This window comes from Spermophilus citellus (assembly GCF_964194105.1).
Source record: "Spermophilus citellus genome assembly, chromosome: 6".
Classification (NCBI taxonomy): Eukaryota; Metazoa; Chordata; class Mammalia; order Rodentia; family Sciuridae; genus Spermophilus; species Spermophilus citellus.
This window is the reverse complement of record NC_138187.1, coordinates 158391102-158404638: the sequence shown is the minus strand read 5'-3', so window position 1 is coordinate 158404638 and position 13537 is coordinate 158391102. Positions and strand designations below refer to the sequence as shown.

The 13537-nt window shown below is 35.3% G+C and overlaps 1 protein-coding gene across 6 annotated transcripts in view; it reads left to right on the top strand.

The window, feature by feature from the left end:
• RABGAP1L (RAB GTPase activating protein 1 like) overlaps window positions 1-13537 on the top strand; it is a 647569-nt gene that overhangs the window by 186269 nt on the left and 447763 nt on the right. For all 6 annotated transcript variants that reach the window (XR_014022598.1, XM_081298896.1, XM_081298894.1 and 3 more), the window contains one exon: window positions 8068-8218. Coding sequence is in view for 5 of the 6 variants with exons in the window: in XM_081298896.1 (XP_081155022.1) it covers window positions 8068-8218 (151 nt within the window). In the remaining variant the exon portion in view is untranslated. The remainder of the gene's footprint in view (window positions 1-8067; window positions 8219-13537) is intronic.

Sequence of the window (13537 nt, the reverse complement as noted above, 5' to 3'; positions counted from 1 at the left end):
CACACATGTTTCTTATAGAAAAGTGGAATAAAGAATACTTAAACTTTCTTTTATCTTCTTTAGAGATGTTCCCTGCAATAGTCTTCTGTATACATCCTAAGAGATTCCTGAGTTAGGATTTAGGGAGTAATTATTTACAGTTCCCAAGGTTGGAAAGTTTATGATTTCTCATTGTGAAATCCAGATACAAGTTTTATTTATTCTGACCAAAGTGTTGGACCTATTATGTTTTCAAGGAAATACCCTGAGAGGAAGGGAGTGTCAGCTGTATCTTCTTTTTAAATGAAGAAAATTTTATTTTTGTTTATCCTATACATGTAAATAAAAATGAACATATCAAATACATGTATGAAGGAAGATGTGAATTTGGTGTCAACATACCTTATATATAATAAGAGATATGTTAAATTATTGTATAATGGTGTATTAAGAATTGTACTGCAAAATAAATAAATAAATGAAACATTAAAAAAATAAAGCTGAAAAAAATGAACATATCTTAGACAATGTGTGTAACTCATTAACCAGTAAGATATTACAATTAATCAAAATGACTGATTTAGAGTCTTAAGATCTTTAGGGGACAGTTCATTTGCACACTAACAGGAACATTGCATAACTGTGGACAGAAACTATTTGCATTGCTATCAGTTTTCAATACATTACTCCTATCTGTTGAGAATTTAAACTACAGTCAGAGAGAAATTACTATTCTCCTCAAAACAAAATTAGACTATGCAAAGACTATCTAGCCTATCAAAGATAGAAGAATCCCAGCTGGAAAACCTAAAGGTGATAGGCTTTTCAAAGAGGTTTTAATGCAGAGAACTGGTTTATATTGAGTTAGAAGTCTGAGAAAATGAAAAGGATACCTTGAAGTAACCAAGATAGAGGAAGCAGCTAAAATCTCTGGAACACGAAAAATAAATTAGAAGAAGTGTTGTTACCAGAATCTAGGAACTCAAAAGGAATCTGAGGAACTGTGTGGGACCTCTGAAGAGGGGTGCACATCTGGTTGCTTAGACTCCTGAGGATACTCAGAGCAGCTGAAGTTTGGAAGGAACTGTAAGGAGAGGACATTTGGTTAGTTCTTCACTTTTGAAGTGACATCCCAACTCTGAACTAGAGGAGGGCACTATATGATTGATGGTTGTGCTTCTTGGAGGATATAATTGGTATTAGTATTTCTTAGCAATTGTGATATAGCTCGTACTTGGGATGCATTTTCTTATTCCTATCTTCTACTTTCCAACTGCACCTGGCTATTTCTTATTGGCAGAAGTTAACCTGGAAACCATCTTGGCAGTTGAGTCTGGGATATATAGTTTGCAGATTCTCAGGCCTTGCATCATTGAATAAAATATAAGAAGATGAACTTGTAGTTGAGAGGCAGTAGGTTAGGGTTGAAAATAGCTTATTCTAATTCTCACTCATGCAAGTATATGGGCTACTTAATTGGATATTGACTTTTTTTTTTTTTTTTTTTTTTTTTTTTTTTTTTTTTTGGTACTGGGGATTGAGCTCAGGAGTACTGAACCATGAGCCACATCCCTAGCCCTATTTTGAATTTTATTTAGAGATAGGGTGTCACTGAGTTGCTCAGTGCCTCCTTTTGCTGAAGCAGGCTTTAAACTTATGATCCTCTTGCCTCAGCCTCCTGAGCTGCTGGGATTACATGCATGTGCCACTGTGCCCAGCTAATTGGACAGTCTTAAAACCCATGCTCTTAAAGTAGGGACTGATGAATTAGGGGTATTGAAGAATCAAGAAGAAATAGCACCAACAGCTTGCTCTATTAATCTCCTTCATCTTTTTATTTTTTAAGTTTATTTTTCAAGTTTATGGACCTTTATTTTATTTATTTGTTTTTATGTGATGCTGAGAATTGAACCCAGTGCCTCACACATGCTAGGCAAGCGCACTACCACTGAGTCATAACCTTGGTCGAAATCTCCTTCATCTTTTATCTGAAGGTATACTACAAAACAAACAAACAAGAAAATCCTAGAACTAATAAGTGAGTTTTTTAAGGTCAGTATGTGAACACCAGTCTTATTTCTGAATAGCAACAGTGGAAAATCAGAAATGAAAATTTAAAGATGTGTGAATGCACCAGAGGAAAACACGAAATACTTATGTAGAAATCTAGCAAACTCTGTGCTAGGTATGTATTTTAAAACACTGGAAAACATTAATGAAAGAAATCAAAGAAGACCTAACTAAAAGGAGAATTATATATATTCATGGAATGAAAGACTCACTATTAATATATCAGTTGTTTCCAAACTAATCTACATTCTAATTGAAATTTCAATAAAAATTCCATCAGAATTTTTTTGTATTGACCAAGCTGATTGTAAAATTTATATAGAAGGACTAATTAACTAGAGGAGCTAAAATTTTTTTGAAAACGAAGAACAAAGTTGGAGGACACACTGCCAGATTTTAGGGATTGCTGCAATGTTATAGTAATTAAGAAAGTATTGATGAAAGGATAGACACATAGCTTGGTGACATAGAGAATTCAGGAATAGAGCCATACAACTAAAGAGACATTTTCCAAAGAATATACTAATGGCCAACTAGGACATCAAAAGAGTCTCAAGGGTTTGGGGTTGTAGCTCAGTGGTAGAGTGCTTGTTGAGAATGTGTGAGGCACTGGGTTTCATCCTCAGTACCTCGTAAAAATAAATAAATAAAGGTATTGGTCCATCTAAAAATTTTTAAAAAAGAGTCTCAAAGTCATTAGTCATCAAGGAAATGAAAATCATTTCATGAAATGAAAACAATGTAATTGATATATTTTGAGGAAAAGCTGATAGAATTAGTTTATGCTTCCTGAGTGGCTTGAGAAAAAGAACTAACCAGTAATATGCAAAATTTTGCCTTGAACTTCAAGAAGATGTGCCACTTACTCAAATATGAAAGACAAGGGAGGATAAAGTAAAGATTTTGGAGAGGCTGAAATACCTTTTAAACATCCAAGTGAATGTGTCCATTAGTCAATTTCATGTAAGATTGAATTCAAGAGAAAGATATGGAAGGAAATATGAGCTTGGGAGCCATTATTGCTTGCATATACTTTTAAAAGGTATTAGAGAAGAAGGAGTGAGATTTCTAAGGGAGTATAGATAGCGAAGTCATACAGGGACTGAACCCTTGACCGCCCCAGTGTTGGGAAGTTGGAAAGATGTCAAAGATCATGCAGAAAGCAGGTCAGTGAGATAGGAGGACCAAAATAGAAACCAGGTTAACTAAGTTGATTAAGGAAGTAGTAATTAAGTGATGGTAGTTCAGTTTACATGAAGCATAGAATTCCACTGGATTCAGCACTTTGGATGTCACTGGTGTCTTTGGTAAGAACAGCTTCAATAGAGAGGTGGGAGTGAAAGCCCAGTTGTGCTAAAGAGGAAGAGGAATCTGTAGATATAGATAGCTCTTGAGTAGTTTTGCTATAAAGTGATAGTAAAAATTGGGAACACCTTAGGAATCAGATGTGGGTTTAGAAGTCATTAAAAATTGACATGGGCAATATAATATGTTTGCATGTTAGAAATGGTCTAGGAGAGAGAAAAGTTGATGATATCAGAGGAAGATGACAGTTGCAAGAATAGTTGATAAACAGGGAAGAAGAGGTGAATTTGTTGACTAATGGAATGGTTATACCCAGGAGCACAGAAAGGTGATTGCAACAGGAGGAAAGGTGAGACATGGCTATAAAATCACTGAGTAAAATACTTACGATATGTCAGGTACTATTTTAAGCACTTTATATGTGTTATTTCATTTAGTCATCACAATAGAACTCTGGGTATTATTATTATCTATATTTTAGAGGTGAGAAAACCAAGGCAAACCTATATTAGATGTTGAATATGAAAATACATAATAACAGGAAATGGATAACTTAGTCAAGGTCCCACAGTCAATGTGTAAAGTTGGGTAGGTATGTAGCTGGATCAATTTTTATAGGCACATTAGAAGTACTAGTGAGAGAGTCAGTAGACTAGGAAACAGATACCCTTGCCCAAGCAATACTTAAAACTTGTAGTCATAATTTTAAAGAGATCATGAGAATGATAGTTTCATGAACAGTAAACATAAAATTGTGATATAATTGATACATGCTTCTCTAAAATTGCAAACCTACATGTCCACAAATGTGAAAAAATCCCAATAAATCCTCAAGTGCCAACCACCCAACTTCAGTAGTTATCAAAAGAGAGATAATATAAAAAAGGTTTTGAAACTAAGATTGCTTCTGATTATTTTTTTAGTGAGGTAATTTTGAGATAGGAGGAAAACTAGTTTACAGAGAAGCTAGTTGGGAGGGAGTCACATGGTTGATAGGTCTATGTCGAACTCATTGGCCTTTAGAAAACTTGCTGTATCTTTTCCATTTGAAATGTTTTTCCATTTATTTGAGTCATTATTGCAGTTGTGTCATGACAATGGATATGAAAAGTGTAAAACTTGCCTATCCTAGAAAAATTTATGTCTGTTAAACAAAGATTGGTAATTTTAAAAATTGCTCTCAGAATTTCTCTTTAAGACATTAGTATTCATTAGATTTAGAAATTTTCAAAGTCTCAGCAATAAAAGGTGGCATTTATATGAAGATAGTTTTGTAATTTGTTAACGTAAAGCACTTGTGCAGGGGCCTACACATTGTGCTTTGAGGAAATTTTCTTTTAAATGGAGAGACAGCCTGTATTCTCAGTGATCTTTTAAATGAAATGTAGCTGAAAATATTTTGAATTTATTCTAAAACAACTAAATGAGTCTATTAAAATAAAGCAAAACTGTTATAGATAAAAATTAGAATTCATGTATTTAAAGATACTCCGAAAGCTACAAAGGAAAATATTTAATACTAATTTTAAATCACCAGAAAAAATAAGGATAATATAGAAAAGAAAACTTAAGAACAGACCATATAATAGTAATGGGTGGCTTTATAAAAGATTGGAGTTTCTGTATAGTGAAGGAAGAGGGAGAACATTTGTCAGGGGAGATCTTACAAAAATCATCTGCTGTAACATTTTTTAAGTTATGTATATAAATTCTGCACATCCAAGTCTTCTCATTGGATTGTGGTGACAATTGCTGAGGTTATGACATTTTGGAAAGCAACCAGGTTTTGGGAGAAGTATGTAAGTTCAGACTATGACATGCTGGTATTAAGGTGCTTTGAATCTTCTGGAGCTCAGAATCCCCGTGCAGAAGTGATAATGTGAGAGCGAAAGTGTTAGATCACTGGGGGCAGAGTGGAGAAGGAGCTGGGGACACCTAAGAGACATGGAAGATTTCATGGATTTCATGATGGGCATAAGGAAGGAGTGCTTTGTCACTGAGGCCAAGGTCAGTAGTAAGAGTGGTCAACAGTGAATGGACTGAACATGTCCCCTGAATTTAGTGGCATGGAGGGAGGTCTAGATTACTTTAGTGAAAACTTTTCAAAGATAAAAAGAGAGAGGCCACATTAAACTGAGTTTGGGGAGAAGAAATAGAAATGAATGAGTATATAACTCTTTTGAGAGATTCCATGTTGAAGGGTAGGAAACAACATGAGATTTATGTGGAATTGAATGAAGATTTCTTGTACCTAGAGGTATTGATTAGAGTTTTAGTAACTGTAGATTCAGTGATGACTTGTTGAACTACATACATCATGTAGCAAATGTTTTATTTAATTATATTGAATCCTTATATGATAATTCAAATCATTTTGCCTTTCAATTTAGAGAAAATGAGCTTATCCCTTTGTGTATTGTTGCTTTAATTAATTTGATTTTCTGTACCTTGAGTATAGAAATTCAGTGTCCATCACACCATATGTTTTTCTTATCCAAAATATGATTAGAGCCAAACCTTAAGTTACAAAAGATCATTTCACCACTGATTCTGGTGCTCTTGTGACATAATATTCTTTGGTCATCTCAAATTTAATTGGATAATAAAGAAAAGTTAGGTGGAAGAAAGTTCTAGGTGTCAAATGGTTTTCTCAGCTTTAACTCTTTTCAAGAGTAATTAACACTCTTCTACTTAACATATTTTGTCAATTAGATTTAATTATCATGTTTTTACAAATTATCTGAAGTAATATTTTAATTTAAATCCATAAGGGAAATCTAAAGAATTCAAATCATTACTGTTTTTTGATGATGAAATTATTTAAGGTCATTGCACATACTTCAGGCGCCATAGGAATATAAAAGGGACTCTTTCTTTTTTAATTTTGTTACAGATCTCCAAAATACCTTTTTGGAGTATACTGTTCCATATTCTTTTCCTGTGCATGTTTAAAAGCAGGTTTCAAAATACTGTATTTAAAATCATTCCTCTGTACTATTTTGAGACCTGTTTTTGTCACTTAGTGTAGTTATGTTCTTTAATAATGTTAAATCATTTAAACCCTGTCTTTTTTTACTTTGAGTTGATTTAAGGCCATCTGTATTATCAGCTTCGGTTCTCTGACCCAACAATATAAAAGTTTAGCTAGCTGAAAGCAGAATGGGTATAAATCTGATGATTTATTTAAATACTGATGCGACAAGTTTATTTGAATTTGTTGAAGTTATGGAAATGAGTATAGGTTTTGCTAAGAGATCCAGATCATGGCAGCATGAGGAAAAAAAAAAAAACATTGAACATATTGTGTCAGAGGAAGGGCATGCCAAAACTGGGGTCTGTGCTAGTGTGCATAATCTAGAAAAGTAGGTGGGACACCAATTTTGGAAAGCAGACATACGGATTCCATGACTTTCAGGCTTAAATCTTGAAACCAGAGCCTGGAGTAGGCCAAACCAGAATACATCATCAAGTTTGGAGTCCAGATAGTGGAACCAGAGTCAGCTCTAAGAGATAGTGTAATCTGAGCAAAAAAGCATAGAATGTAGCTCTAGATTGAAGCTAGGCACCGGGAAAAAGATGAGTAGTGGAATTACATGAGACTGGGAACTATAATTCTGTTTCTTGTCAGGTGGCAGGTTATCATAGTATCATACCTGCTATGTGTTCATGGATTTTAGGCCAAGAAACATTCACCTTTGTTCTGACTTTAAACACCCTTGAGAATGGATTATGCTCATAGTGTGTTTTGTTCTTGTGGCAAGCTGGACTTGTATTGGTTCTGGTGCCTATAGGGAAGGGTAAGGTCCATCCTTTATGGAGCACTTGTAGTTAAAATAAGGCAACAAGACAAATTCCGAAGTGCAAATAATGAACTATATTCTTATCAAGAAGTTCATTTTAGATAATTTTTAATCTGAAAGATCCTTCACATGCTGAAACAGAGTTCCAAGAGAGGTGACCAAGACATAGACTTCCCAGGGGAATATGGGTCAGAATGTAGGTGTCACAGGAAACTAAACTATGTATATTTCATGCCTTCTATACTGTGGAGCATACTTTTCGTGCTTGGTCCAGTGGACCTGACCTCAGAGAAAAGAGTGTAGTCAGCATGTGGTAGGCCTGTGATCCACTTGATAGCCTACTAGCCATCCTACCAAACATTTATCTCAGGGGATTCAAATATTTGTCTTTATGCCTTGAAATGCTGCTAAGAAATATGTAACTAACATTCATTATTCTGAATAAGTTCACGGGGTGATTTAAAAAGTACATGAGAAGAAGAAAAAGCTTTCCCTTAAGGTAGGATAACATGGCTTACCAGGAACTAAGATAGACTAGACAAAAACAAAAACAAAAGTCAAAAGACATCATAGAGCTTGAACACTACTCTTGTTTCATGCCTGGTCATTTTTCTCTTGACGCAGGCTCATGCTCCCCACCCCACTTTTGTGTTACTAAGAATTGAACACCTCAGGAGTGCTGTACCACTGAGCTGTGTGCCCAGCCCTTTTGTTTTGAGACAGCTTCTTTAAGTTGCTGAGGCTGGCCTTGAGCTTGTTATCCTCCTGCATTAAGTCACTGGGATTACAGGTGTGCTCCACCATGCCCAAGTCCAGGCTCTAATTTTAATATAAACTAGTAAATGTACTTTCCATAGCAACAGCAGTTTAGGAATGGTAAAGGGAATATGAATGGTTTGTTTTCTTTCTTCAGGCACAATAACCTTGGTGCACGACCGAAAGGGCTACTCACTTTGGTGAAGAGTGGTGTTCCCGAAGCATTGAGGGCAGAAGTATGGCAGCTGTTAGCGGGCTGCCATGACAACCAGGCGATGCTGGACAAATACCGAATTCTTATCACAAAGGTAGGACACTCTTTTCATATTATTTTCATGGAGCATCTTAAGTTAATTCTGTTTTTCATAGCTTCCACAAGTCATAATGCTTTGAACTTCTTTAAAAATAGTTATTTTGGTGTTGTGCACTTAATACTTCTGACTTTTGTTTTGAATACTTGTTGAATAGTGGTAAGCAATGTTCATATCATCTATGAGCAATTTATGCCTAGGTTTCATTTTTTTCATTCAAGTGACTTTATGATTTTTTTAATTTTAAATGTTTTTTTGATGGACCTTTATTTTATTCATTTATTTATATGTGGTATTGAGAATTGAACCCAGTGCCTCACATGTGTGAGGCAGGTGTTCTACCACTGAGTCACAACCCCAGCCCGACTTTATAAATTTTATTTACCAAATTGAATATACGATTGGCTCTTGGTATCCTGGGTTTTGCATCAGCAGATTCAATGAACTGTGGATCCAAAATATTTGGGGGGAGGGGAAAGCTTGTGTCTCTACTGAACACTTAAGCTGTCCACCCCTTGGTATTATGCCCTAAACAATACAGACTAATCATTACTTACATAGTATTTACATTATATTAGGGAATATAAGCACTCTAGAGATGGTTTAAAATATACAGCAGGATTTACATAGGCTGTATGTAGATGCAATTCCATTTTACATAAGAGACTTGAACATATTTGGGTTCCCCAGGACTTCAGATGAGCTAGCTACAAATATGAGGGTTCCCATAGACTCCCTGAGGTTTGATAATTTGTAGCAATGACTCAGAACTCAGCAAAGAGCTCTACTAATGATAATTTTATTTTTTAATAGCAAAACAGTGCAAATCAGAATTAGCTAACCAAGACTATTGCCCTTTTAAAGAGCTTTCCCCTAAGTCCGAACCATGACTCTACTTATATCCTTTGACCAGAATTCTGTAATAATAAGAGAGAGTAGATATTTGGAGGACAACTCCCTTTCTCTGCTTTAGGTTGCTTCTTAATTTGAGATTTGTCTTAGAATAATTTGTTTTTAAAATACATGTACATCTTAGTTTATATTCAGAATCGCGAATGTTACTAGTTGCCATTTGAGGTTGACTAGCATTGTGTAATTAATATTGTAATATAAATATTTCCACATTCAATTATAAATATATGACAACATAAACTTATGTTATTTCTATTGTTAACAGTACAATTTATTAAAAACATAATTTTCCTTCAGACATTATAGAAATGTGTTGCTCTGATCATGTGCCTATATTCAAGCTCTCAAGTCATAACATTTCTGACAGGACGTACAATGGTATACTTAATTTCATTGTCTTCCTTACATCATAGCCAGAGATAATAATAAGATGAATACTGTCATTATTTCTAAAAATGATTTTCTCACTTTTCTATGTTTAGGAGTAGAAATGAGACAGCAAATGCTTGTAGCCAAGAGTGTATTTGTGTATTTTGGGGCTTACCACCACTCAGTGGGAAGAGAACAAACATGCAGAGGATTTTCAGTAAGAAGTGCTTGCATATTTGGCACTTATTGGTCATGGTTCAGCAGCTGTTAGTCTCTTCTTTTGCTCTAGTTAATTTTTTTCTATTTATTAATGGAATGGCAAGATTTCAAGGTCAGTTAATGAAATGTTGCAGCTTGAAGAAACAGTGTTGCTTCATAAAAACCTTACTAGAGGCTCCATGTTGCAAGGAAAGAAGGAATACAAAGTGTTTGTGGAAAAGCTACTTTATGACTTAGCTTCTATGAAAAAGTCATCTCTCATCAATTCTATAGTAGGAGTGCTCTAGATGAGAAGCAGAGGCCACAGATCACCTTCTGAAACACTCATCTAAGGGGAGTGAACATGTAGCCTTCAGGCTGGGTCTAGCCTGCAGAGTTGTTTTGTGAAGCTATCAGAACATCCAAGAATGATATCCATCTCTGGCTCAATTTGACTTTCTTTTGCTGGCATGATGAATCACTGAGCAATAATCACATTTTCATGGATTCTGTGGCATTTGATATGGGGAGGTTATGTATATTTTAGGGCAACTTGAATTTCATCTAGTGTAACAGAATTATATGTGTAGTTTCAGTAATTATATGACATGTGTGATATAATTTATTAAATCTTGTGGTTAGTACTTATCGCAAATATTAGGTTATAGCCTTTTGCTCTTTTATAGAAGTGGATTTGTAACATTTATACTTAGTACTTTATTAGTATCCAAACAAACCTTTAATTGAAAAACTTTCAGAAATAACAAAATTACCACAATTTTCTTCCTACCTCTTGAAATTTTGTTTTTTTTCCCCTGAATCTTTTCTTCGAGAAGTCTGTACCTTTTCATTTTAAAGCATTTGAGCTTTGTTGTTTGAAAGACCTGCATTTTAGTTTCACCTCTCCTAAGTATTGAGTATTGGAATCAGTGTGTGTTTCTACTTTAAAATGTAGAAACTTCCAGTCACTGTTAGACCAGGATGCAAGAAAAGACCACTGACTCCAATTAAAATCAAATTAAAGTAAGCTTATTGTTTCCACTGGCCGGGCTGCCTCTCCCAACAAAAACTGCGGGAACAAGACAGCCTTGCAGCTTTCTTGCAGCCCAGCTTTATAGCCAAGAAAGTTACACAAAGGGGGGTTACATGAAGAGTATAACACAAAGGCTAGTTTACACATTTTTGCTGGCCCCGACATCAGAATTTATGAAGGTCATTAGAGCCTCAGAGAGGGTCATTATCTGGCTGGGGAAGGCCAAGATTTATGAGGCGTCACTGAAGTTTCAGAGAGTGCTGCTATCTGGTCAGAGAGACCCAGGCATGGGTGAGTTCAAGGCACAAGCAAGTTCAGAATTTGCAGTAATTTATAGTAAAGCCGAAATTATCTTCTCATGGCTTTGTGGCGAGATGGCTCCCAACTTTAAGAGAAAATCAGGCTGGGTCTATCATCACCTGACTTTCATAAGGACACATGAAGTGAATAACACCTGATGAAAATCAATTATGATTGGTCAGATTTGTCTGCACCCTCCTGCCCCCAGTGAATATCCTGAAATATTTGAATCCCAAAACTTGACTTTGTAGTGATTATATGACTTATTTTTTGGTGATTATGCAAATTCATATATCATAAAGTAAAATGATATCTTCTAAAAAACATTGTTAAAGATTGTCTGATATAGGAACCACCATTTGACCCAGCTATTGCACTTCTCGGACTATTCCCTGAGGACCTTAAAAGAGCGCACTATAGGGATACGGCTGCATCAATGATTATAGCGGCACAATTCACAATAGCTAGACTGTGGAACCAACCTAGATGCCCTTCAATAGATGAATGGATAAAGAAAATGTGGCATCTATACACAATGGAATATTATGCAGCACTAAGAAATGACAAAATCATAGAATTTGCAGGGAAATGGATGGCATTAGAGCAGATTATGCTAAGTGAAGCTAGCCAAGCCCTAAAAAACAAATGCCAAATGTCTGCTTTGATATAAAGAGAACAACTAAGAACAGAACAGGAAGGAAGAGCATGTGGAAAAGACTACAGTAAACAAAGACGAATGGGGGGAGAGAAATGGAGAGAGAAGGGAAAGCATATGGAAATGGTAGGAGACCTTAAAGGATACATAAAATTACAAGAGGCTATGAGGGGCAAGGGGGAGGGAAAAAAAAGGGAGAGAATTGAACAACAGCAGGGGAGATAGAGAGGGAAGATGGGAGGGGAGGGGAGGGGAGGGGGGATAGTAGGGGTTAGGAAAGGTAGCAGAATACAACAGACACTAATATGGCATTATGTAAAAATGTGAATATGTAACAGATGTGATTCTGCAATCAATATTTGGGGTGAAAATGGGAGTTCAAAACACAATTTGAGTCTAATGTATGAAAGATGATATATCATGAGCTATGTAATGCTTTAAATAATCAATAAAAAAAAAAAAAAAGATTGTCTGATATAATCAAGACCACAAGGTAAGTATTAATCTCATTCAGTTATTAATTCATTCAATAACTTTTTTATTATTAACAACATTTTTTTCTTTTTTAAAAATTTTAATTTGTTATATATGACAACAGAATACATTACAATTCATATTACACCTATGGAGCACAATTTTTCACATCTCTGATTGTACACAAGTAGAGTCACATCCTTTGTGTCTTCTTACGTGTACTTAAGGAAATGAATACAATCACATTCCATATCCCCTCTCCATTCCCCTCCCTCCTCTTTTCCTCTTTGCCCAATCTAAAGTTCATTTAATCCTCCCATTTACCTTCCCAAAAGCATATTATGAATCAGCAGCTTAAATCAGAAAAATCACTTGGCATTTGATTTTTTGGGATTGGCTAATTTCACTTAGCATTATATTCTCCAGCTCCATCCATTTACCTACAAATGCCATGATTTTATTCTCTTTTAATGCTGAGAAATATTCCACTGTGTATATATATCACATTTTCTTTATCCATTCATCTACTGAATAGCATCTAGGTTGGTTGCATAGTTTAGCTATTGTGAATTGCGCTGCTATAAACATTGATGTGGCTGTGTCCCTGAAGTATGCTGTTTGTAAGTCCTTTGGGTATAGACTGAGGAGTATGATTGCTGGGTCAAATGGTGGTTCAATTCCAAGTTTTCCAAGGATTCTCTATACTACTTTCCATATTGGCTGCACCAATTTGTAGTCCCACCAGCAATGTATGAGTGTGCCTTTTCCCCCACATCCTCGCCAACACTTACTATTGTTTGTATTCTTAATAGCTGCCATTTTGACTGGAGTGAGATGAAATCTTAGAGTAGTTTTGATTTGCATTTCTCTAATTGCTAGAGATGTTGAACATTTTTTTCATATATTTGTTGATTGATTGTATATCTTCTTCTGAGAAGTTCCTTGGCCCATTGATTGATTATTACATGTGGATTTCCAGTTTTCCCAGCACCATTTGTTGAAGAGGTGATCTTTTCTTCAATATATGTTTTTGGTTAGACTCTGTGTCCTCTATTCTGTACCATTGGTCTACCAGTCTATTTTGTGTCAGTACCATGCTGTTTTTGTTACTATTGCTCTGTAGTATAGTTTCAGGTCTAGTATAGTGATGCCACCTATTTCACTCTTCTTGCTAAGGATTGCTTTAGCTACTCTGGTTCTCTTATTTTTCCAGATGAATTTCATGACTGCTTTTTCTATTTCTATGAGGAATGCCATTGGGATTTTGATTGGAATTGCATTAAATCTGTATATTGCTTTTGGTAGTATGGTCATTTTGATAGTATTAATTCTGCCTACCCAAGAACAAAGTATATCTTTCCATCTTCTAAGGTAT